This window comes from Loxodonta africana, chromosome 5, assembly GCF_030014295.1.
Source record: "Loxodonta africana isolate mLoxAfr1 chromosome 5, mLoxAfr1.hap2, whole genome shotgun sequence".
Taxonomy (NCBI): domain Eukaryota; kingdom Metazoa; phylum Chordata; class Mammalia; order Proboscidea; family Elephantidae; genus Loxodonta; species Loxodonta africana.
This window is the reverse complement of record NC_087346.1, coordinates 24,784,370-24,812,047: the sequence shown is the minus strand read 5'-3', so window position 1 is coordinate 24,812,047 and position 27,678 is coordinate 24,784,370. Positions and strand designations below refer to the sequence as shown.

General features: G+C 37.6%; 1 protein-coding gene across 1 annotated transcript in view; it reads right to left on the bottom strand.

The window, feature by feature from the left end:
- The window catches only part of PRDM5 (PR/SET domain 5), a 290,703-nt gene that overhangs the window by 12,039 nt on the left and 250,986 nt on the right, over positions 1–27,678 (bottom strand). Inside the window, exon 14 of the mRNA XM_010590528.3 lies at positions 8,204–8,308. Coding sequence (XP_010588830.1) covers positions 8,204–8,308 — 105 coding nt within the window. The remainder of the gene's footprint in view (positions 1–8,203; positions 8,309–27,678) is intronic.

The following is a 27,678-nucleotide window of genomic DNA, read 5'->3' as shown; positions in this document are numbered from 1 at the left end:
TGCACCCACCCCCCAAACAGACATGCAGCAGCGACTGTGTGACTGCCTGCCCACCACCCACTCCTACCCCAAAATGGTGAGAAGTAAGGATTGGGCACCCTGCTTGCCCGCCAAACCCACCACACCTGCCACTCCATCCACATGGAGCGTACCACTGCCCACTCCTGTGCCACTGGATCAACAGCTGATGGTAGTCAATGTCCGCTCAGCCCGCCTTCAGCTGCCCTGGATGACCAGTGAACAGAGACCTGCGCTCACATTCCCAGTTGCTACCCCACCTACCCGAAAAAAGGTGGTGAGTGCTCCAGTGCTGCCAGACTGGCAACCAGGGTAGGAAACCCATCCCACTTGCCCAGATATATCAAAAACAAAATAAAACAAAACAAGAAATCAGAACTAAGAAAACAGACATATAATCAATAAATAAATATAATGACACCTTAATGCCTCAGAGACAAAAGACAATATGAAATTAAGTAAAGATGCAGAACAAGATAGCTCAATAAAGTGACCAAAATAAAGGGCCAGGAAACGTTCCTTAGGAAGAAACAGTAATGAAACTACCCAATAAGGAATTCAGAAGATTTATATATAGGACCCTCCAAAAGATCAAGAAATATATCATGGAAAACACAGACAAATCAACGGAAAACACAGACGAAACTCTAGGAGAATTCAGGAAAAAAATACAAGAATAAAATGACAAAATAAATAGGCAATTAAAAACCATACAAAAACAGCAACTAGAATTCCAGAAGATTAACAATAAAATCTCAGAAACAGATAACTCAGTGGAAGGGCACAGGAGTAGAACTGAATCAAAAGAATACAGAATGAGTGAAATAGAGGACAAATCTCTTGATACTAATTTGAGGAATATTCAGAAAAAAAAGAATCAAGAAAAATAAAGAAAACTTAAGAGTTATGTGGGGCACTATTAAGAGGAATAATTTATGCATGATAGAAATTCCAGGCCAAAAGAAAAAAAAAAATACAAAGAAAATTTCTGAATATTTGCTGGCAGAAAACATCCCTAAAATCATGAAAGACAAGATGTCCATCTAAGAAGCTCAATGAACCCCATATAGGATAGTCCCCAAAAGAAAGTCACCAAGACATATCATAATCAAACTTTCCAAAACCAAAGACAAAGAAAGAATCCTGAGAGCTGCTTGGGAAAAGTGAAGGTCAACTACAAACAGGAAGACTAAGTTCTGATTCTCAGCAGAAACCATGTCTGCATGAAGGCAATGGTATGACATACATGAAACTCCGAAAGAAAAAAAAAAAAACTGCCAACTAAGAATTATATACCCAGCAAAACCATCTCTCAAATACGATAGTAAAAATAGGACATTTCCAGATAAAAAGAAGTTAAGGGAATTTGTAAAAACCAGGCCAGCCTTACAAGAAATATTACAGGGAGTCCTTCAGACAGAGAACCAATAACATCCGGCAACAACCTGAGATTAAGACACATGACAGCATCAGTCAGATACCAACCAAAAGAAACAATTCTCAAACATAAAATAAAGGCTGAAAACAGGGAACCACAAATGTCAGTATGTAAATGATGACAATTTCAAAATAAAAAAGAGGAACAAATAGCATAGCTACAGAACTTCCAGTTGGAGAGGAAGTCAAGACTATATCAAGATATAACAGACTGTTTTAAACTTGGGAAGATAAAGGTAAATTCCAGGGTACAACAAAGAAAATTAATAAACCTACTCACCAAAACAAAAAAGAAGACCATAAAGACTCAGTAAACAAAAATCAACAGAAACAAAGGAAATGAAAAGAAAACTCATAAAAAGAACCCAGTACAGGAAAGTAAGTGGAATGAAGAAACCCTCAATACCACACACAAAAAAAAAGGCACAGCAAAATGCAGTGGTAAATTCATACCTTGTATAATCATGCTGAACGTAACCAGGTAAAATGTACCAGTCAAGAGATCGAGAGTAACAGAATGCATAAAAAAAAAAAGACCCATCAATATGTTGCCTACAAGAGACATGCATTAGACACAAGGATAAAAATAAGCTAAAAATCAAATGCTGAAAAAAAAAATGAAACAAACAGTAACCAAAAAAGATTAAGAGTAGCAATATTAATCTGTGCTAAAATAGACTTTAAGGCAAAATCCAACATAAGAGACAAGGAAGGGCACGATGTAAAGATTAAAGTGACAATAACCATGATAAATACTTACACGCTCAATGATGGAGTTCCAAAATACATAAAACAAACTCTAACAGTATTGAAAAGAAAAACAGACAATTCCACAATTATAGTAGGAGACTTTAACACACTACTTTCGATGAAGAGGGAACAACTAGAAAGAAACTCAATAAAGATACAGAAGATCTAAAAAATCACAATCATGCAACTTGACCTTATAGACATACAGAATACTACACCCAACAAATTTGAAGACCTGGAAGAAATGGACAAGTTTCTAGAAACACAATACCTACCCAAACTAACGCAAACTGAGGTAGAAAATATGAACAGACACATAACAAAAGAAGAAATCAAAGATGTTATTAAAAAAAAAAAATCGCAGCAACAATAACAAAAGCCCTGGCCCAGACGGCTTCACTGGAGAATTCTACCAAACATTCAGAGAAGAGTTGACGCCAATACTACTAAAACTATTCCAGAACATAGAAAAGGAAAAAATACTCCCTAATTCATCCTTTGAAGCTGGCATGACCTTGATACCAAAAATGGGAAAAGACACTACTAGAAAAGAAAATTATAGACCAATATCCTTAGTGAATATAGATGCAAAAATTCTCAACAAAATTCTAGCCAATAGAATTCAACCGTACATCAAAAAAAATCATGACCAAGTGGGGTTCATACCAGTTATGCAAGAAAGGTTCAACATTAGAATATCAAAGTAATCCATCACATAAAGAACAAGAATCACATGATCATCTCAATCAATGCAGAAAAAACATTTGATAAAGTCCAACACCCATTCTTGATAAAAACTCTCAGCAAAACAGGAACAGAAGGGAAATTCCTCAACATAATTAAGGGCATATATACAAAACCACAGGTCACTATGAGTCAGAATCAACTTGGTGGCAACGTGTTTTTTTCTTTATACAAAATCTACAGCCAACATTATTCTCAAAAGAGAGAGACTGAAAGCATTTCCCTGGAGAATAGGTACCAGACAAATATGCCCTTTATCACCACTCTTATTCAATATTGCACTGGAAGTTCAAGCTAGAGCAATAAGGCAAGAAAGGGAAATAAAGGGCATATAAACCCGTGAATAAAACTATACCTATTTGCAGATGATATGATCATATACATAGAAAATTCCAGAGACACCACAAGAAAGCTATTAGAACTAATAGGAGAATTCAGCAAAGTGGTAGGGTACAAGATCAACATACAAAAATCAGTTGGATTCCTCTACATCAACAAAAAGAACTCCGAAAAGGAAATCAGGAAAACAATACCATTTACAACAGATCTCAAAAAGATAAAATAATTAGGAAAAAATCTAATTAGAGATGTAAAAGACTTGTATAAAGAAAACTACAAAACATTACCGCAAGAAACCAAAAGAGACCTACATAAATGGAAAAACATACCACGCTCATAGATAGGAAGACTTAGCATTGTGAAAATGTCAATACTACCCAAAGCAATCTACAGATATAATGCAATCCAAATTCCAACAACATTCTTTAATGAGATGGAAAAACTAATCACCACTTTTATATGGAAAGGAAAGGGGCCCCATATAAGCAAGCACTATTGAAGTAAAAGAACAAAGTAGAAGGTCTCACACTCCCTGATCTTAGAACCTACTATACAGTCAAAACAGCCTGATAATGGTACAATGACAGACACATAGACTAATGCAACAGAATTGAGAACACAGAAATAAATCCATCCATCTATGGACATGTGATCTTTGACAAAGGGTCTAAGTTCGTTAAATGGGGAAGAGAAAGTCTCTTTAACAAACAGTTCTGGCAAAACTGGATATCCATTTGCAGAAAAATGAAGTAAGATCCATACCTCACACCATACACAAAAACTAACTAAAATGGATCAAAGATCTAAATGTAAATCCTAAAACTATAAAGATCATGGAAGAAAAAATAGGGCAACACTAGGGGCTGTAACATATGGCATAAAGAGAATACCAAACATAACTAAAAACGCACAAATAGCAGGAGGTAAACTAGATAACTGGGATCTTCTAAAAAATTAAACACATATTCGTCAAAAGACTTCACCAAAAGAATAAAAAAAGAACCTAAAGACTGGGAAAAAAATTTTTGCTACAATATTTCCAACAAGGGTCTAATCTCTACAATTTATTGAAAACCACAACACCTCAACAACAAAAAGACAAGAAATCCAATTAAAAAATAGTCAAAGGACACGAACAGACACTTCACCAAAGAAGACATACAGGCGGCTAAAAAACACATCAAGAGATGCTTCCAATCATTAGCCATCAGACAGATGCAAATTAAAACTAAAATGAGATACTATACTATCTCAGCCCGGCAATAATAGCACTGATCAAAAAAAAAAGAAAACGACAAATGTTGATGAGGTTGTGGGAGACTGGAACTTTTATACATTGATGCTAGGAATGTAAAATGGCACAACCGCTACAGAAAACAGTATGATGCTTCCTTAAAAAACTAGAAATAGTTTACACATAGAAAGAAACATTTTTTTGATGCTTACCAGAGATGGGAGGGGGAAGGAGGGAAAATCACAAACTGGAGGGCATTCAACTGTGTGGATCATAACAAACCATGGATAACATTGCGAAGAACGGGAATTCAAGAACACTTAATTGAGCTCATGAGGAATCTGCACATACATTAAGAGGCAATTGTCTGGACAGAACAAGGGGATACTGCATGGTTTAAAGTCAAGAAAGGTGCGCTTCAGGGTTGTATTCTTTCACCATACCTATTCAGTGTGTATGCTGAGCAAATAATCCGAGAAGCTGGACTATATGAAGAAGAACAGGGCATCAGAATTGGAGGAAGACTCATCAACAACCTGTGTTATGCAGATGACACAACCTTGCTTGCCAAAAGTGAAGAGGACTTGAAGCACTTACTGATGAAGATCAAAGATTACAGCCTTCAGTATGAATTACACCTCAACATAAAGAAAACGAAAATCTTCACAACTGGACCAATAAACAACATCATGATAAATGGAGAAAAGATTGAAATTACCAAGGATTTCATTTTACTTGGATCCACAATCAACACCCATGGAAGCAGCAGTCGAGAAATCAAAAGACACATTGCACTGGGCAAATCTGCTGCAAAGGACCTCGTTAAAGTGCTGAAAAGCAAATATGCCACCTTGAAGGCTAAGGTACACCTGACCCAAGTTGTGGTATTTTCAATCACATCAAATGCATGCAAAAGCTGGACAATGAATAACGAAGACTGAAGAAGAATTGATGACTTTGAATTGTGGTGTTGGTGAAGAATATTGAATATACCATGGACTGCAAAAGAATGAACAAATCTGTTTTGGAAGAAGTAAAACCAGAAATCTCCTTAGAAGCAAGGTTGGCAAGACTTGGTCTTATATACTTTGGACATGTTGTCAGGAGGGATAAGTCCCTGGTAAAAAGACATCATGCCTGGTAAAGTACAGGGTCAGCGAAAAAGAGGAAGACCCTTAACGAGATGGACTGACACAGTGGCTGCAACAATGGGCTCAGGCATAACAACAATTGTGAGCATGGTGCAGGACCAGGCAGTGTTTCATTCTGTGGTCCACGGGGTTGCTATGAATCAAAACTGACTCGATGGCACCTAAAAACAATACACAAGTAGATACATATACTGCATAGGTGTGGGAGAGAGTATGAGTACACACACGTGCATATGTAGGTTTGGTTGTGGACATTTCTATCTACATATTTGCATGTGTTGCATGTATATTCATATATACAATGGAGCACACAGGGGGCACAGTCATGCAAACATCCTAGACATAACCAAACACCTCTTGGGACTGAGTTACTAGACTTGGAAGCTAAGGACCATAGCCTTGGGGTACATCTGGGTCAACTGGCATAACACTGTTCACAAAGACAATGCTCTACATTTGACTTTGGTGAGTACCGTCTACCTAGGGTCTTAAAAGCTTGCATGTGGCCGTCTAAGATTCAACTATCGGTCTCTTTCCGTCCCAAGCAAAGGAGAGTGAAGAAAACCAAAGACTCGATGGAATAATTAGTCCAAAGGACTAATGGTCCACAGGAACCACACCCTCCACTAGTCTGAGACCAGAAGAACTAGACGATGCCTGGCTACAACTACCGACCACTCTGACCAGGATCATAACAGAAGGTTCTAGTTAGAGTGGGAAAAAATGTAGAACAAAATTCAAATTCATAAAAAAAAACAAACAAACAGATTTACTGGTCTGAGAGAGACTGGAGGAACCCCTAAGTCTACGGCCCTTAGAAACCCTTTTAACTTGGAACTGAAGCCATTCCTAGAGATCACCTTTCAACCAAATAATAGACAGGCCTATAAAATAAGACAATAACACAAGTGAGGAAAGTGCTCCTTAGAACAATCATCTACATGAGACTAGAAGGGCAACATCTGCCCCAAACTAAAGGTGAGAAGGCAGGATGGGGCAGGAAAATCTGAGGAATGGAAATGGGAAACCAGGGTGGTAATGGGGAGAATGCCGAAACGTTGCAGGGATTGCAACCAATGTTAGGGAACAATTTTGGTATCAACTATTGAATGGGAAAGTAGTTTTCTCTGAAAACCTTAACCTAAAGTACAATTAAAAAAAAATTCACATTGATAAAACAGGAGTTGTGTATGGTGGCAGGAAGGTGTCCAGACACGGATAATATTTATTTGCTGGTCTACATCAGTTATTTGTTCAGCTGTAAAACTTTATAAGCTAAATCGTTTTCCTTCATGAAAATGCTTCCATTAACAGCATCAATGAATTAAACTGATTGAAATGATTAAGCTGAGGCTGCTGCTCCAGCTCAGGATACAGGTCTACACGTGTACACTTTTTTCTCTACAAGTAGCTCTTTCCTTACTAGAAGTTCACTGTCCAGAAAGGTATTTCTATCAGTAGGCCCCCTAGGACTACATTGGTGCCTTAACCTTAGCACCAAAATTTCACAGAAAGGCAAGGAAACATGTTGGTCTGTGAATTTCCATGGGGTACGGCTTACGCCATGCTTTATCCACTGGGGCACGTTAATGGGACTAAGTTTCCTTCAACACTAAAAGGCAATTTTATACTATGTAACTTCACGCATTACAACTTTAATGTTATTTCTTACACTGAGCTACAATTAATGTCTTTTTTTTAATATGTTCGTATCAGAAGTAAGCACGCCAGTGGGTGCTTTCTCTAACACTTGTGTCAATGCTGCGTCAACTGTCAATTTTGCACAGAAGGATGGTGAAACCGTTGGTTGAAGAACCATGTTTTCCCTAACTTAATCAATGCTCAGAATGATTTTTTTTCTGACAAGTGGTGCAGTGGTTGAGAGCTACGGCTGCTAACCAAAAGGTTGGTGGTTCAAATTCACCAGCCGATCCTTGGAAATCCTATGGGGCAGTTCTGCCCTGTCCTAAAGGGTCGCTAGGAGTTGGAATCAACTCAAAGGCAATGGGTTTGGTTTTTTTGTTTTTAAATAATGTAAACAGCCATGTTGAAAAATTTTTATTTCAATTCAAATGCCATAAGCAGAAAATCTAAACACTTAGAAGCAAAAAAGTTTATATATATTTTAGAAATGTGTATTTTTGGCTGTAACAAAGCAAATAATATCTATGACCAGTTAAAATACTTGGTTTAACTGTCACTAACCTGTCAAAGACTTGGGCAGACACATGAAAGCTGCCTTGAGCCAGCATACATTTATGCTAAGTTGCATGAAAATGGTGCAACTACGTCTTAAACAAAATCAGAGTTTATTTGCTGTCAGTAAACCAGGATGAATAAAATTACTACCGTGCGGTTATGTGATCAAAAGCTGTACGCAGTGCAAGACATTAACAGGCACAGACCAGCACTGCAAAACACAGACACACACACAAGCCCTTACACATATGCACACAGACACATGAATGCACACACACACACCTGCTGCTTTTGGAAGACACTAGGGGAAGAAAAGAGAAGCCAAACTCACATCGCACTGAAACGGCTTTTCTCCAGTGTGCGTCCTCTTGTGCTCATCCAGGCCCCGCTTCTGGCTGAAGGCCTTGTTGCACTCTGAGCACTTGTATGGCTTCTCCTGCAGTCAATCAAAAGAGACCACCGTGAGTGTGAGTCAACTCAGAACCCTCTCATTAAGGTGTGCATGAGGGGATTATATTTAGGTGATAGAAACAGGGTGCAGGGTGTCATGGCAAACTTACAGGAGTGCCAAGAGATATTTTCAATTTTCAGTGAAAACAGCGGACACCTTGCAAACTACTAGCTCAAGGAAGTTCACAAGTTCAGCTTTAAATTCTTTTTCCTTTCGATGTCGTATCTCTGCAAAGCCAGACTTTCAGTGTGTTCAGTGTGTTCTAACCACTTAATAAATTGAATGCTTAGGTATTTATTTTGGCCTATGGACACTGCAAAATTTTACTGAGATACTAAGGGTACCGTGAACCAGGAAAGTTTAGGAACTTCTGATCTAGATAGTGCAAATTGTTTACTGTCTCAGGGGGAACCCTGGGAATGAAAACGTTGGAACTAAATTTTCAAAAGATTTTGTGGGGAAGTTTAAAAAGCTAGAGCTCAACAGCAATTTGTGTATTTTCATTTCTATTGCCTATTTTCCCTAGGTAGGGTGTTCTTTTATAAAATCTAAATTCTGTTTTAAAATGAGGCATTTTTATTGCTAGTCACAGACTTTAGAGACAAAAATATCCCAAAAGTAAAAGAAAAAACTGTTCAAGCTCCTTAGCCATCTTTGACACTGGTAATTTAATCGTATCACAATGTTTTTATCTTGAATTTAATTGTGAAATAAACTAACATTACTCCATTAAAACATCTGATCAGTTACTAATTTGTGCATCCACTACAAGATTTCTTTAGAGACACAATAACTCACAATGAGGCTTTTTTTTTTTTTTCCTTCGAATATATTTTGTTTTAAATACTTTTTTGGATTGAGGTTAAAAAAACAAACAAAACTGCCGTGGAGTCAATTCCAACTCATGGCGACCCCACGTGTGTCAGAGTAGAACTGTGCTTCATAGGGTTTTCAATGTCTGATCTTTTTTGGAAATAAGATTGTCATGCCTTTCTTCTAAGGTGCCTCTGGGTGGACTCAAACCTCTGACCTTATGGTTAGCAGATGAGCAGGTTAAAACTGTACCAGCTAGGGACTCCTGGACCGAGGGAGTTATACGTGTATGTTTTTAATTTCATGTTCTGTTGGCAAGTTCTTATATTTATATTATCTCCTTAATATCCTTCAGACCTACAGGCAGGTATCTAAACAACCAAAAGACACACATGTGCTCACCAGCAAGCTTAAGAAACAAAACGTCACCACCACAGGTGCACCCTCTCTGACTGCAGCTCCCTCCCTCCTCCTCAGAGATGACCGATATCCTGGCGTTCAGCGTTTTCCTGCATTTCTATTTTTACTGAGTATGTATGGACGGATCCTGAAGCAAGACGTAGTATTCTTCCGCTTTTAAGAAACTATGTAAGTGGTGTCATATTGCATGTATTCTTTGGAAACTTCATTTTGTTTGACTCTCAATATTAGCTTTCTGAGCTTTTAGTTTTTTTTTTTTTACTTTATGAACAGGTGTAGCTCCTGTTTAGTCATCTTTTCATGCTACATAGCATTGCATTTAATGGATACACCACCATTTACTTATATACATTCTCCAATGACAGCTACGTTTTTCACTCTTACAGATAAAGCTGTTCTGAGCATTCTTGTACATGTGTACCTGGACACACGTGAGGGCCATTCTCTATGGCGTGTATAACTACAAGTGGAATTGCCATCTTCAGCTTTTCTAGAAATGGCCAAATAGCACCATCCGATGAAGGTACCTATTTACACTTCTGCATCGTGTGTTCTTGAAATTCTCTAAGTTTTGAGACTCTCTCATTAGGTCCATGAGGGCATTTTGTCATTGTGAAGTGACCTTTGTCTGTAACCATCTTTTTTTACCTTATAACTTACATATTCATAATGCAACTATGAAATCTTTATAAAATTAGTATTTTCCTGGTATATCTATCTTTTTTACTTTCAAATGGTCTAATCTTTATGTATTAGGAGTATGTCTTGTAAATGGCATATTCTGAATTTTTTTTAATTCAAACTTAATATCACTTTTTTTTTAAGCTGACAAGTTTTGCCTCTACATTTGTTGTGACTACTGATGTATCTGAATATATTTCTAACATTTTATTTTGTGCACTGCTTTTATCCTGCTTTTCTTCTAAGTAGAGCTTCTACTTCCTGCTGAGAATTTGCATTTCCACCCCCAGATATACTGAATCAGAATCTATATTTGAACAAGATCCCTAGGCAATTCTTACGTATACAGAAGAATACACATAAGATACATAAGAATCACCTGGGAATTTTGTTAAAATGTAGATTCTGATTCAGTATACTGGATGAAAATTCAAATTCTCAGTAGGGTATCAAACCAGAATGAACTGGTTCTAAGCCCTGCTTCTAAGTTTTTCACACTACATTTTCTTTCAGTTTTGGACTGATCGTTTTTCCCCTGTACTATTTTAGATGTTATGAAATCTACTCTTTTACTGGTTATTTGTATACATTTTTACCATACACATTTTTTAAAAATCTAAAGTTTATCTATGTTTTCCTGCCTATTGAATAACACATATACTTACAATGTTCCTCTTTCACATGTTGTGTTAGTAGTATTTTAGTTATCTCTTGATTTTTAATGTCCAATATGGGATCGTTACCATTTTATATAATCAGTGTGGTTTAGCTTTACATACATTTTTAACAACTTCTTTACTTTTTATTCCTTACTCATCTCTATGAGTCAGAATCAACTCAACAGCAGTGGGCTTGGTTTTTGGGTTATTCCTTACATCTCAGACTTTCCTTCTGATGATTTGTTGGTGGTAAACTGTTTTTATTTGACTGAAAATAACATTCTCATTTGTTGTTGAATGAAAATCCAATCAAATGCATTGTGGACTCATTTTTTTATTCATGTTTCTTAACCCCTTTCCTACTTCCACCTCTGTGTTACACTCTACGCAATTTCTTTAGAACGAGATCATCAATTCTCTTTTCAGCTGTGAATAGGTTGCTATTTAATAGGACCATCTGAGTTTTCAATTTGAGAAGTTTTATTGCACTTTTCTACTTCTGCTTAGTTTTTTTGTTACAATCATTTTTTAATCCATGTTGTGTAACCCTTTTAAAAAATATTCTAGGCATTTTTATAACTTTCGTTATCTGATAAACCATTAGTTCTACAAGTTGTCGTTTCTCCTGTCTCCTTCTCACTGCTCTTGTTTCCTTGTGCGTTTTTGGAATTTGGAACAGTGAGCTCATGTTTAGTGGTCTTTATCTGTGAAAATCCCGTGACCCCCAAGGCTGAGGGTAAGTCCCTCTGGACAGGATTTGTGTTTGCTTCTGCCAGGCACTCTGGGATGGTATCAATCAAAATCGTTTTATTCCTTGCCTTAAGGTTTTCTACTCAGGCAAGTATTTTAAGTCTGAACTCCAAGCACGCTGGACAGAAGGATTGTAGTTACAAACTCTAATAACTCTTTACCCAGTCAGCAACTACTCCAAGTTAAATGTCCCAAGTATCTCCCACTGCCAAAGGTAGATTTTTTTTTCTAGTCTCCGATTTCATTTTGACAATAGCCTTTCTAGGATTCCAGCGTTATCATGGCACGTGATTCCATCTCACCCTCTAACCTGAGCCCAAAGCTTGTCTCCTTTTCTCTGTCAATGTTAAAAGCCAAATCTTGAGTTTACTGAAACTAGTAAACCCCCTGCAAGGTACCACAGCCTCACTCTGGTTTTGAGATCCATTTTTTTTTTTGTTGGACCCTGGGACTACCATTACTTTTTAACAAGTTCAAATACTTTGTTTTACTTTATCCGACATTGAAAAGCGTTTCCTTACACAGTCTTTTCTCCAGGATGCAAAAATCTACAATGTTGCCAAAAACAGTCACCATATGTATAATTTTAAAGATGTAAAAAATATATTTTAAATGAATGTTCAGAGCCTTCAGAAAAAAATTTACTGCACTCTCTTTTCAGTCCAGCAAACACGAAGTGTCTTTAGTGCTTTTTTCCTTCTACTCTGAATAAATACAATTCTTTTCACATATGGTATTACCTTTGATACCTATTTTTGAAAAGAAAAACTTGAAAAGGAAAATGCAGTTCTAAGTATTTGGATCAGAAATTGCTTGGACTTGCTGTGACTGCTTATTAAGGCTTTTATTATATCCAAATGTTTTACTTATATTTATATTTTAAAAATATCTAAAATATATTGATATGATTTATATAAAAAGAAAAAAACGGGAGCTTTTCTCTCTATACTTGAGTTGTAAGAACAGGTCTTGTGAAAAAATGAGATGGACACCCCTGAGGCAGCTGCCAGTGACAGGTGAGGGCTGGCAGGGAACACCATAAGACAGGACCAGCTACCTAGGTGCTGCCTACAAGCCTCATGGAAGAGAAGGCAGTGAACATCAATGTCTGAACACCACTGATTAAGAACATCCCTTTTACCTTTCCCTGAACTTCCTCTTAGGAGATACTATCTGGGTAAACATTCTCTATATTGCCCCTAAGGATTCTTAGAGAGTGGTTCCCAGTCCATATATTAAGGTACTCGTTGGAGAGGAGGACTTTGCAGTTATCACAACAAGTTAGAAAACCCAAATATGTTTAAGTATTAAGCACTGGTTTTAGGCTGAATAAATTAAGTTCTTACACACACACACACACATTTACTCGCATACATATTGATACTTGGTTGATTCAATATACTTTTTCATTTACAAATGTTACTGATTTTACCTTTACTTATTTATTTTCTCCTTCAACAGACACTAAAAGTACAACAACCATTATGTGTGGACTGGCAAGATGGTAGGGGGGAGCTAGTGGTGAGAAATTTATAATGCTAAAAAAGTTTCCTCCAATTCAAAAAGTTTGAGAATCACAGTTCAAAGATGGACTCATTTGAGTAGCTTCTGATCTGCACAGGTTTCCTCTCTTCTATCAAAAACTATTTGAAGCCAGAGATTCCCTTTGATTTTACCCTAAGAGAAGCTCACAAGGGACCCCAGAGTCACATTTCACAGAAGTCTAGAAAGAGTCTCTGAGTCCACAGGACATAACTAAGCTTAGTAAGGAGAAGATGGGTTTGCCCTTCAAATGTCTGCCTCTGCTCTTCACCCCTAGATCTTAAACATCTACACTATTCCTGAAAATATCCCAAGAAGGGATATACTTCCTTACAGATATTGATCAGGCTGTCTTAGTGTGTTCCTTGAAGGGAACTCTAATGCCCACCCTTAAAAGGGATTCCAACTCATTCCCGTCAACTGGACTAATATTGACTTTGGTGCTTCTGTTCTACCTCCAGTTTACTGGTTAATGCCTGGGCCTTAAAACCTTGCAAGTGGCCATCCAAGGTACAATAATTGGCCTCTATTCACAGGCAGCACCAGAAAAAGGAGGGTCAGGAAGTGGTGTAGGAAATGGAATATGTGTCCAATCACCTCCATGAACAACTGCCTCCTTTGCCATGAGGCCAGAGGAACTAGATGGTGCTAACGTTTAGATCAAGCATTCTATAGAAGAATGCTGATCAACAGGGGCAAAACAGAATTTTTAATTTTAATCCAAAACAGAATTTTTAATTCTCATGGAATCCACATTTTCTGTAGCCATTGAGGTTGAATGATCCCCCAAAGCTATTTCCTTGAGGAAATCTTTAAAACTTGAACCAAAACTATCCTTTGAAGTCATCTTTGAATTAAATAATAGTTTAGCCTAATTAGAAAAAACACCTGCATTAAGTGTTATATTCTTTTAAAGAATTTTCTGTACGTGATCAAACTGACAACAGCAATTCAAAAGCCTAGATAAGAAGCTTAGGGAGGCAGTGAGTTTGTTAATGATGGTGAAATAGTTTGGAAAACGTTGAGTAAGGTGACACAGCTTGAAAAATGTAGCCAGAGTCACTGAATTGTACACGTAGAAATTGTTGAAGTGGTGCATATTTTGTGTATATATATTTTTTAAATAAAGGACTCCAACTTATAGTGAAACATCATCAAAGTAAGTGTTAGAGAATTCCTTCTCCTGTAAACAGCTCCTATACCAGAGGCACAGTCAGGAAGTCATAGGTCACTCACCTGAAAAGTTAAGACAATGAAATGAACTGTGATAGGAGAAAATACAAATATTTTCTTTTTCAGGAAGGAAAACTTTACCCCTTCCTTACTAATTTCTTCTCATTATCCCATATAAGCCATATTGAGGAAAATACTAACCTTCACATGGTAAATACAGTAGGATAGAAAGACAGAGGCCTAGACAGTAGGCTGAGTGGCACAGGGTTGATATAAGGGAGACCTCTACTCCTGGTCCTGTCACTTTCTCTGACATTTGTGAAAAATTCTTTATTGCCCTAGAGCATTCCTGAGGGTACTTAGTCCTAACTTTCCAGTCTGGATGCACCCATGCATGTGTTAAAGGGAGAAGCAAACTTGCATTTCTAACTTTCACTGTCTATCTACTACCATGAGGCTCCCTGTGAATGATGGTAGTTAGGGCAGTTACACGGTGGTCGACGCAGCAAGGGACCATGTGGCCAAGAACACTCTGGAAGCTACAACAGGCTTTGACTTCCTACCGTTAAGTTATATAGCAAAGCTGAGACTGCGCAAACTACAACTTTCCCAAGGACACACTGGAAAACAATCTGTAGGCCCGTGTGGCTGGAATGTGTAAGCATGTTCAGATACCACTGGATTTACAAATGTCTCACCACCCCTTTCTCTCATAAGAACTCATATAAAACCATCATTTTGGCATTAATCATATCTTAACTTCATTACTTTTCTTTCTCTTTCATTCCATTACAAAATCTGTATTATGGGCACAAAATCTGACTTAATAAACTATTATGAAAACCATTTATAACACTGTTTCAGAGTGAAATATGTACAATAAATCCAAAAAGTATACATTTCAATTCATTAGCTGGATTTAACTAGAGACTAAATTATTAGGTTCTTGATGAATTTTGTTTTGGAATGATTAAATAGTTTAACTAGCAAACAGCCTGTCCTTTGTCATCCTAACTCAGGGACCATTACTAAGTGGAGGCAATTTACTTGTCAGTTAAACTGTGCACTCTATCAAAGACAGAATTAGCCAGGAGTTTTATCAGTTAGCTTTAATTAAACAATACTTGGCAGAATTCATTCAAAAGGCAGGGTTTACAGAGCACTACAGCTCGTACCTTGTGATGTTGCTAACAGAAAGTCTTATTTCTGTGCTGTCAATGGTCATCTACCCAAAAGAACAATCATTTCAAATTTTATACTTTTTTGCCAACATAAACTGAATTAATAAAACTGAACATCATTTGAGAGGGCTCTACAGAAACAGAGTTACTTTTTAGGTGAGTCTTAGAGAGATCTTAACGTTGAAGCCCTTTGAAATAAAAATTTATTAGAGACTTCCTTTTAGTTTCGCTGAGGATTGCTTGCCTCGAGGTGAAGAAGCTCTCTCCCCGTTGTTAAACCTTGGGTGAAACACGCGATGGACAGCTTTTCTTGGTTTGTCTTGCTCAAAGCTTGTAATAAAGCCACAGTGTCTGCGCTGATAAAGAAATAACTTCCATGTGAGCAACTTGGATATCAAATACGATCTGAGAGAAGAAATTCACTAAAGAGGAATCAGATGTGGAAGTGAATCTTGTTCTCACTCTCTCTCACATACACATACACACACGCACAAACAAAAGTGTCTTAGGATATCAAAGTTATCTTCTGTTTCAAATTAATTTCATTTGATTACTTTCTCCAGACTAAAGTATTTTAGAGTTATTAATGTTTACCCTATCGCAGGACAGAAAAAGGATGGCTTTTTATCAATCATTTTCTATTTCTAATTTTAAAAGAAAGTCAAAAACTTCATCAAGATTTGATGTGAATTTATTAAATATAAAATTTCTAAACAAATGTTATAAGTTAGTTACCTTTTTCCTTGGATGTTAGAAACGGCAGCTGATCTGTTGGGCACACTACCAAGTATGGTAAAATAGGGAACCTGTACTAACGGGGCTGAATTAGATTTTCTAAAGGAATTTGGCCAAAGTCATTTAACCTTCAGAGTTGTTCATCTGCAAAATGTCTCACTAGTTTCCAAAGTGAAATATGGAGCCTCAAGAGTAAGAAAAGATCACATGTAGCTAGTCTTAGACCCTTTCTAGATTGTGCCCTGGTATAAAGCAAGATCCATGAGCCAAACCATCCTGAGACAAGGCATAGAGCAGGCTACAACCTCCACTATGGTCTAGAGCAACCTGTGTCAGTCACAGTACCACTGACATTTGAGGCCAGATAATTCTTTGGTGTGGGAGCTGTCCTGTGCACCTACTAGATGCCAATAGCACTTCCCTCTCTGCCCCTGCTGCCATTTATGACAACACAAAGTATCTCCTGATGTTGCTGAATGTCCCCTGGCAGACAAAATCACAGAAGCACTCAGAACAGTGCTTTTTAAACTATCTGTAGTGAAAAATCATGTTTTTTCAAGTCTGTTGTAGAATGAGTTTTGTTAAAATATGATAAAAATGCATTAATAGAAAACGATCATGCCCTTGGCTATAGGAGCAACACCAAAATAAAAGCTTCTAGACACTTACAATTCTATCTCATCACAGACCAGTAACAAACAGCTTGTGGGCTGGCGCTGCTCTGCACACCACACTTTGAATAGCATTGGTCTTGAATAAAAAGTCATCGATCACAGGATGCCCATGATTCAATTTTATTACCATCTAGGCGAACAAGTTCTATAATATACCTTATTTAAATGATACCTACAACCAAGATTACACCTAAACCCTGAACTAACATGCCATTTTAATTATGTACTTAAAAACTCAAATTTTATGGTTAGGTGTTGTGAGGAGGTTATAAATGGAAGAAGAGCTAATAATTGCTGAACCTGGGCGAGGGTACATGGGAATTAATTCATTATCCTGGGCTCTCTACTTCCATTGGTTTAAAATTTGTCCATAAAAAAATCACTTTCATGAAATTCTAAAACTCAAAACATGACCATTCTCCGAGTTCTACTTCAAAGACCTTGTCTTTCTATAACTAGGGTCGCTATTTTCAATATCAGGAAGATGGATCACGTAAACATCAAATGATCTCAAAAGTCAGAGATGCTGTCTTGCAAACCTGCTCAGAGACAACCCAGTGCCCCACTAACTGGACCCTCTGTCAGCCACAGAAACACAGCCTGATGAGCAGTAGATTCCCGAAAGCCAACTCCACACTCTCCCTACCCAGCATGCTCAGGCTGTTTACTCAGATACATGTGAGGAGCAAAGTGCTTCTTGTACTCTTGTATAATGGGGTCATCTATATAATTGGGTCAACATCTGTACATCTGTGGTATTTAACACAAGTGATCCTCCAAGAATAAGAGAAAGAGCTATAGCAGTGTCCTGCAGAGGCCCTGACCACTGGCCAGAGGTCAGGATTCACGTGTGCTCTTCAGGGTGGCAGAGACTACGAAGCCCATACAAATAGATCCAGATTCCTCCATGGTCCTAGGTATAAGCTAGTAAGGTATAAGCTTAGTAAGACTGGCTGTATCACCAAAAGATGACTGCCCAGTTCTATAAAACTTCAAATTTGCAACAAAATTGCAGGTGAAATTTAGAGGTCTTGAAAGTGTGCCCCCATGGGTTTCTATTACACACAGCTAAGGAGGCAGCTATATGGCCCACAGTACAGCATGCCATATATCTAATGGTTCCTCTTAATGGCCCTCTTTCTGACACTGCATGTGCCACCAGCTGCACACAATCAAAATGCACTGAGTTTCCCTCTAACGAGCAGCCTTTTCCTAGAAAACTTCTTTTACAGATGTTTATAGCTTTGTGGCTTTTTATTCACCATCTTATTTTTATAGCCAGTGTGATCTTTCAACACATTTCAAAACACACCCATGGCCTAGTAAACAATGCACCTAAAAATTATAACTCTTAGGGAAGCCTACAGAAAGCTCTGAAAGTATCGAAAGCAGGTCTCTACATAACACAGCTGTAATTGGTTTTGCATTGTAGCTAATGGAAAACATACTTGGTATAAACTAGGAAAATGAATTGCACAATCCACATATTAAAAAAAACTAAAAATAATCACAGTAATAGAATATAATTTTTACATTCAAATGTTGTGCACACACTTTAAATAGAAACAAGGAAGCAGCCAGACCCTTTTTAATTAATCCATTCTTGAGGCCCAAACACTAACACGGGCAAGCAAAATGGCCGGCCAGCCAGAAAGTCTCATCACTTGTACAGAAGTGATAGAAGAGCTTGTTTGGCAGAAAGCAAGCACACAATCATCCAAACTAGTTTAAAAACTTTATTTTCCAGAGGCTACAGGGGTGATTCAAACGAATCCATTTGGAATAATGAGGCAAAACCAAATTAAATTTTTTTCTCATAGTCTCTTAACTTCTAGCCCATCAGATTTCAAACCTGGCTGCATATCTAATCACCCGGGAACCTTTTTATAAATACTGATGTCTGAGCCCCAACCCCAGAGAGCCTGGTTAATTGGTCTGGGCTGGGGCCAACATTGGCAGTTTTAGAAGTTCCAGAAGTGCTTCCACTGTGCAGCCAGTCCACTATCCTCTAAAGGCATAATGATAACAATAATAATCGTCACAACAGTGGAAGCAGCAATAGTAACAACTACTACACTGACCACCACACCACCACTTGTGCTCTCCGGCCACTGCTGCCATATTTCACCAGGGTACCTACTTTGTGCTGACTGGCAAAGTAATAGGGACTTTTAGCCATTTTTTTTTTCCCCCATTTAATTGTTAAGCTCTGCTGCAAATTTGGTATGGTTATTTTCACTTTCCAGATGAAGAAACATTAGTTTAAAAATACAACCAAGGTTACACATTCTATGGGTAGAGAGGACAGAACTCAAAATAAGTCACTCTTACTCCAACGCCCGGAGTCCCTGGGTGGCACCAAATGGTTAAGCACTTGACTACTAGTGGAAAGGTGGGCAGTTCGAACCCTCTGAGAGGCACCTCAGAAGTAAGGGCTGGTGATCTGTTTCCGAAAGGTCACAACCTTGAAAGCCCTATGGAGTAGTCCTACTCTGCAGGCGCGGGATTCCACCATGAGGTGGAATCGACTTGATGGCAACTAACAACGACAACGACAACTCCGAGGCCAGTGTCTGTTTTGACCATGCTGGCTTCCAACCCCTGCTGATTTCCTTTTCTCCTTCGTTGTTGGCAGCAGCCTGATTCTGTTTTGGGTGTTCAGCCTCTGCCTGGTCAAGCACTCTGGAAGAGGCCGTTCCCCAGTCCAGCCAAGAGGGTAAATCTTGATCAGGTTAAGTCTTAGACCTCAAACTTGTCTGCACGCTGGAATCTCCTGGGGAATTTTAAAAAATGCAGATGCCTGTTTCCCAACCTCCAGAGTTTGTGATTTCATTATTCTGGGGTATGGCTTGGGCTTTGACATTTTTAAAGGATCCCTAGGTGATCCTGGTATGCAGACATGTTTGGGGACCACTGGGCTACGTCAATGATATTAACTCCATTTTCCTTACAGTGATGGGCTTAGACTTCAGCGTGTGATCAGCTTGTGATTACTGAGGAGAGATGATAGTCTATGGGGGATTCTGGAAAAGGCCTCTTCTGCCTGTTGATGCAGACTGTGTCCGGAAGTGATGTGTGAGCATCTACAGCCACGTGGCAAGCATGCAGGGAGCTGGCTGAGGACGGCAGGAAAGATGAGAGGAACCTGGAGACTTTGTTGAGGAAACTGAAGACCTTGTTGAGTGGCTGCATTCACCAAAGGATTTGCCCTATCTCTGAAATTCTTGTTTTGTGACTGACTAAATATCCTTATCACTTAAGGCCCTTTGAGTGGGGTTTCCAGGTACATTCTACTGTGTAGTGGTCCCATCGCTCACGCCATATTCTGATGGCCCTACTCCAGTGATAAGGAATACATCTAGCTCAGACAGGAGCAAAATAATATGACAATGGAAAATAAAATTCAAAATCAATGCCTGGCTATTGAAAATGATAATCTACAACATGGTTTAAGAATGGCAGTTCTAAAAATGGGAACAAGTGTTCTTTTGGACAGCAGTGTTTCTCTTAAATACATGAAGAAAGTTATAAAGGGAGCTGAAGATATATTTGCTGATAATCACTCTGAGAACAATGTGAGGCTTATGCATTGTAAAGAGTGTTCTTTGTAATCCTTGCAAGAAAAAAAGTGCTGATTAAGTCAAAGAGTGTTATTATTTAAATTATGTACAAAGGAAACTACTTCTTTCCTGTGTCAAACCCATTGCCGCCCTGTTGATTCCGACTCAGAGCAACTCTACAGGACAGAGTAGGGAACCACCACTGCCCCATGTGGTTCCCAAGGAGCGCCTGGTAGATTCGAACTGCCGACATTTTAGTTAGCAGCTGTAGCTCTTAACCACTACACCACCAGGGTTTCCTCCTTCCTGTGTAGTTACTAATTATTTAGATTTTAAAAAAATTATAAAAGAAAACTAATTATATCAATAAGAAAATTTTATTACAAGAAAAAAAGTTATGCCCACCATATTAAAAATTTCAAACCAAACTTTGAGATAAAAATGCAAATTACAATGGAAATATAAGGGATTTAAGAAAATATAGGGAGAATGTCATTGGAAATATAGAGGGTTTATGGAAAAGATAAAGCGCGCGCACACACACACACACACAGATATACATATACAGGTAGTACCCAACTTACAACATATTCAAGTTGGGAGGAACCACATTTATGACCTTCCTTTTTTTTTTTTTTTTTACATTGTACGTTGTGGTGTGTAATTTGCTGATGTTATCATTCTCACGCCAGCCCCAAAAGACAAATAAAGATTGGATTTATAAAAAAGATACTGATAACAAAAGGCAATAATAATGAAAACTAAAAAAAAAAAAAATGAGGTATTTGACTTACGTCAGAACCGGTTTAGGGCAGAGTCATTGGAATGAAACCCCTTCAAAGCTTGGGACTACCTATATCTAATCTCCTAGACAAAAATGTTGAGTTTCAAATAACAGTCAGAATGGAAGCTAACTATGAAAACGATAAACTGTGAGAGGACAGCTAATATAATTTCATTGCTCTCTTTTCATGTATTGTCTTCTGTTATGAATTGAATTGTGTCTTCCCAGAAAATATGCTGAAGTCCTAACCTCAGTACCTGTGAATGTGACTTTATTTGGAAATAGGTTCTTTCTTTGAGGATGTTATCAGTTAAGTTGGTGAGGTCATACAGGAGTTGGGTGGGCCCTAATCCCTTCTGAGTGGCGTCTTATGAAAGGGGAGAATGGACATGGAGACAGAGTCATGCAGGGGGAAGACACGTGCCATGCAAAGATGCATCTAAAGGCCAAGGAAGACAAGCAACAGCCAGCGCTACCACAGTTTTGGAAGAGATAAGGAAGGATCTTCCCCTAGAGCAGAAAGAGAGAGCATGGCCCCATGGACATCCTGAATTCAGACTTCTAGCCACCAAAACTGTGAGACAATAAATCTCTGTTCTTTAAATTCACCCACTTTGTGGTGTTTTGTTATGGCAGCCCTAGGAAACCAAGACATCACCATCACTTTTGTTTGTTACATGTTAAAAATTAGCTAATGAATATCAAACTAAATACTGCAATCTTAAGATAATCTAAACATTTTTTTCATGCTCCAGAGAGCTTCAACTACCAGTGGAATGCTCCTTAGAAATTTAGTCTCAGACACAAAAGACAAACTTAGGAAGAAAGGATATTAGCTACTTCCTCTAAAAACAGCCTTTCCTGTGTCTGAACTAATATTTTTGGGTTAAATAAGCAAATAATTTAAATGTTTCAAGCTATAGTTACAAGTGATCTTACAACAATTAAAATAATTCCCATGACTAGATGATGTAATTGAGGGTTAATTCATTAGCAAAATTCTCCATTGAGTATTCATACAGACACTGTATTCAGAATTGTGGGAAAGGTAAAAACATTTAAGACATGGTCCTTGCCCTCAAGAAGATCGCAATAGATTGGCAAAGAAAAGACAGGGCAGAAGGAATAGATGGAACCGAGGTGTACTTGTCCATCAACCTTCAGCTTTTGTGTTACACAGTTTGAAGTATGGTATATGGCTTTACTAAAATATCCTTGTTGATTTTGGGGGCATGACATAGGAATACAGGGAATGATGTGAAAATGAGAAGTCAATGTAGTCACAGCCTCTTTCATTTAAGAGGCATATCTAACTAGTTCACAGAGAAATGAATTAATTCAACTTGCCTACTTCCAAAAATAATAACCCTACTTTCTGACACATGTGAGAGTAGAAACTGTAATCCATCTCTGAATAAAACCATAAAGTTTATTCAGAAGTCTGTGGGAGAAAGAAATTATGTAAATGCAAAGCATTAGTAAAGGGGTATCTAATTCTAAAGAAATAACATACTTATCCTGTTACACAACTTTGAAAATAATAAGAACACGGCAGAAAGGTGCTATCACACATGCAGCTAATTCACCCACTGCCAACACTGCGTTAACTGCAGCCAAGTTAATGTCAACAGGTGAGACAAAACCATCAAGCAGTGAGTAGAAGTCAGAGGAAATCATATCATCGATATAAATTATGTCTCTGAGTCAACACACTGCACAGATGGCAGGGAACTAGGAGCATAAACCTGTGCCTTTCAGACCTCAAAAATGCTGAAAAAAAAACAGCCTGTCTGTTTGCACAGGTGAAGATCCCACAGTTGACCTGGCAGAGATGTTGCTAGATTTGAATTTGTTCAAAAGTCATAAGATGTTTTGACAAAAAGCCTGTCAGCCTAAAATGTTAAAAAAAATAAAAGAAGAAGAAAAAGGTACAACAGGGGTACTTTAATACATGGAGAAATTTTTATTTTCCAAATTTGAATCTTATTAGTATTCCTAAATCCCCAAAGTAACTGAAGAACATTATTTTTATTTAGAATATTAGCATCTTTAATTTTTACCTTTTCATTTGATACAATTTTTCTGAAGTAAATTTGAGCTCAATCTTCTTTCACAAAGGGATGATCATTTGTGGAAGCTTTCTGTAATCTCTGGTGCTGCTACACAGACGCCAGCAAGCCAGTGTATATACCACACACCTTCTGTAAAACACCATTCCACACTCAGAATAAAATGACCTACCATCATCAACAGTACCCACTAACGAATCAGCTTTCACTTATTTTTTTAATAGGCAGTGGTACTTTTTAGTTACTAGCTTTTAGTTAGTTGTTTTGGGTTCAGTGTTTTCCTTAAGAAGGAATCCTTTATAAATTTATTTCAAGACTCATGACCAATCGCCCTAGTTTGTCCAGGAGGTCTCTGAAAGTCCTGCATCCTAGGAAGCCCCTCCGTCTGGGGCAAACCAGGAGGATTTTAACTATCTTCAAAGAATATCACATTCTAATTCTTATCCAAGAATTTAAACTAAGTAACAAACAGGCTTAAAACTTCAGATTTTAAAAATCACTTGTTTTTTCAAGTACAAAGGTCCATAGGTTTAAAGTCGTTTAAACAATTGAAAGCATATGTTCTTCAACAATGCCCCTTTTCTCATTCTCAAAAAGTTAGCAATCACTGACGATATAACACACGAACCGTTTTCAAACATTTCTTCATTCCTGGCCACCTCCCCAGGAGTTGCAAACATTCATTAAAAAAAAAAAAGATGCAATCCTATCTCTATCAATTTGGAGTCCATGGGTGGTGCAAATGGTTAACACATTTGCTGCTAACGGAAAGGTTGAAGGTTCAAGTCCACCCGGAGGTGCCTCAGAAGAAAGATTTAGTGATTTACTCTTGAAAAATTTGCCATTGAAACCCTATGTAGCACAGCTCTACTCTGACACACATGGGGTCACCATTAGTTGGAACAGACTCGAGGGCAACTGGCACTGGTTTATCAATTTAGAAAACACAATTCTATCTTTGTTCAGGAACAATTCCTATCCCGAGCTATCAATTTAAAACTAAGTGAGTAGATCACAATGCAATAATGCAAACTGCAGAGAGGAATAAAAAAGAAATGAATTATAAGAAACTCAATTATGATCACTCAGTTTTATAAACTAAGAAAAGCAAATCCAATACCCCCTATCATATTTAGAGGAAGATAATTTTGAGCCAGTTCCTGTATTAAACATCACCTCCAGAACTCAGGAATGACTGCCCATTGTAATGCCCCATTTAGAAACCATCCAGGAAACTATGCATCATCTCTACAAATTCACAAAACTTTCACTTGATAGGGCAATGTACTAAGTAGAATAGATTCTGCTAACACACACACACACACACACACACAAAAAAAAACTTCCTCTCCCATGGTCTCTTATCCCAATGTTCCCAATGTATAAATAGTCATATACATAATGCCCCTGGCAGGATGAACTCAGTTACCCCAGGAAAAGTGCTGACAAGATTTTTGTATAAACAGGTCTTTCATATAAAAAGACTAGTTCCCCATTGAGAAGAAGAGTGGCTTCACATCACAGCTAGCATTAGTTAAGAATGCAAGAGGGACATGGATGAGGGATGTAAGAAGGGCAAGGTTTCAAGTGGAAGTGTCAAGTTTTTACTTTGGCCATACAAAATGCTTTTTCTTCCTTAAGAAGGCATTTTGTTTTGTTATTTAAGAAAAAATGCCTTGACAGAGAGAGGTACTTATGAAGTGTAAAGATACTCAGAAATTGTCTAACTCATTCCCTGGATATATTAGATAAAATACAAGACTCTAAACTGAGGCATTTTCCTTGTTTTTACTAAATTCCAGGACATATAGAACCTAACAGAATCACAGATCTCAATTTGCACACAGAGAATGTTTTATTGTTTTAGTTCTCCACAGTCATTCCTTGGTTTAGGTGTACCAGCCCCTTTACAAGTATGCTAACTTGTAGGAAAAGAACTTCCAGTGTAGAAGGTGGAGCCAACATGGTGCTATGGACAGAAGAACCATGCTGTCGCTCTGCAACAAAGACCCAAAAAACTAAGTAAAACAGATACAAACATCAATCCTGGAACTCTAAGCATTAAATGATAGGATGAAGAACTAGATCAAGCACCGAATGGAAGAAGCAACTGATCAACAACATTAGACAACAACCTGCATCTAGGACACTGGACAGCATCAGCCAGATACCAACGTAGGTAATGAACTTTCAAGGATAAAACAAACTAAAAGATTTACTACAGAGAATCAGAGACTTCAATCTGTAAATGACAACAACATCATAAAAATAAAAGGGGAAATAAACACTGTAGGTATAGAACTTTCAAATGGAGAGGAAGTCAAGGCAATATCAAGCAATAAAAGACTGGTTCAAACTTAGGAATACAGGGGTAAATTTCAAGGTAATCACAAAGAAACCTAGCCAACAAAACAAGAGAAAAACATAAAGTCTCAGTAAACACACAAGAAAGAAATGAAAAGAAATTTCGCAAACGAAAGGAATTCAGCATGACAGAGAGAGTGGAACAAAGAAAACATCAGCATCACAAAAAAAAAAAAGCACTACAAAATGACAGCAAAAAACTCACACTTATTAATAATCACATTGAACATAAATGGTTTAAATGTACCCAGAAACAAAGACACAAATATACTAAAAATAAAAGAATGGGAAAAAATATCAAGCAACAGCGACTAAAAAACAGCAGGAATAGCAACACTAATCTCAGATAAAATAGACTTTAAGACAAAACTACCATAAAAGAAAAGGAAGGACATTATATAATGATTAAAGGGACAATCCACCATGATGACATAACTACTATAAATATCAATGCACCCAATGACAAAGCTCCAAAATACATGAAACAAACTCTAACAGCACTGAAAAGAGAAATTGACAGTTCCACAAAAATAGTAGGAGACTATTCTCTCAGTAAAGGACAGAATATCTAAAAAGCCACTCAACAAGGATACAAAAGTTCTAAAGGTGACAATCAACCAACTTGACCTCATAGACATATATAGAACACTCCATTCAAAAGCAGCAAAGTACACATCCTTTTCCAATGCACATGGAACATTCTCCAGAATAGACCACATCTTAGGCTACAAAGCAACCCTCGACAAAATCCAAAACACTGAGATAACACAAAGCATCTTCTTTGATCACAACACCATAAAAGTAGAAATTAGTAACAAGAAGATCAAGGAAAAAAAATTTAAAACATGGAAATTTAATTACATCTTGTTTAAAAACCACTGGGTGATAGAAGACACAGCAAAGGCAGTGCTCAGAGGTCAATTTACGGGAATATATGCACACATCAAAAAAGAAGGGATAAAATAAAAATGTTAGCTTTATAACTAACAAGTCAATTTTGACTCATAGTACCCTATAGGACAGAGCAGAACTGCCCCACAGGGTTTCAAAGGAGTGCCTGGTGGATTCGAACTGCCCACCTTTTGGTTGGCAGCCATTGCTCTTAACCACTATGCCACCAGAATTTCCATACTTGAACAAATAAAGAACAGCAAAAGAAGCCCACAGCCACTAAAAGAAAGGAAATAATAAAGATCAGAGCAGAAATAAATGAAACAGAGAACAGAAAAACAAAACAATCAACAAAACCAGAGGCTGGTTCTTTGAAAGGACCGACAAAGCACTGGCCAAAGTGACAAAAGAAAAAACAGGAGAGGATACAAATAACCCAAATAAGAAATGAAATAGGGGACATTACAAGAGATCCAACTGAAATTTAAAAAAAGGATCATAACAGAGAGCTATGAAAAATTATACTCCAACAAATTTGAAAACCTAGAGGAAAAGGACAAATTTCTAGAAACATACTACCTACCTAAACTAACACAGAGGTCAAATACCTGAAGTTGAAAAAGTAATTAAAAAAACAACAACAACAACAACAAAAAACTTGTCCCAGATGGCTTCACAGGAGAATTCTACCAAACATTCAGAGAAGAACCCACACAAGCACTACTCAAACTATTTCAGAGCACAGAAAAGGAAGGAATATTTCCAAACTCATTCTATGAAGCCAGCATAACCCTGATAACAAAATGAGGCAAAGACACCACACACACACACACAAAAAATTACAGATCAATCTCTCTCCTGAATACACATGCAAATATTCTCAACAAAATTCTATCCAACAGAAGTCAGCATCATATTAAAAAAAAAAAAAGATTATACACCGTGGCCAAGTGGGATTCACACCAGGAATTCAAGGATGGTTTAACATTAGAAAATCAACCAATGTAATCCACCACATAAATGAAACATAAAAGAAAAGAATCACATGATCATCTCAAT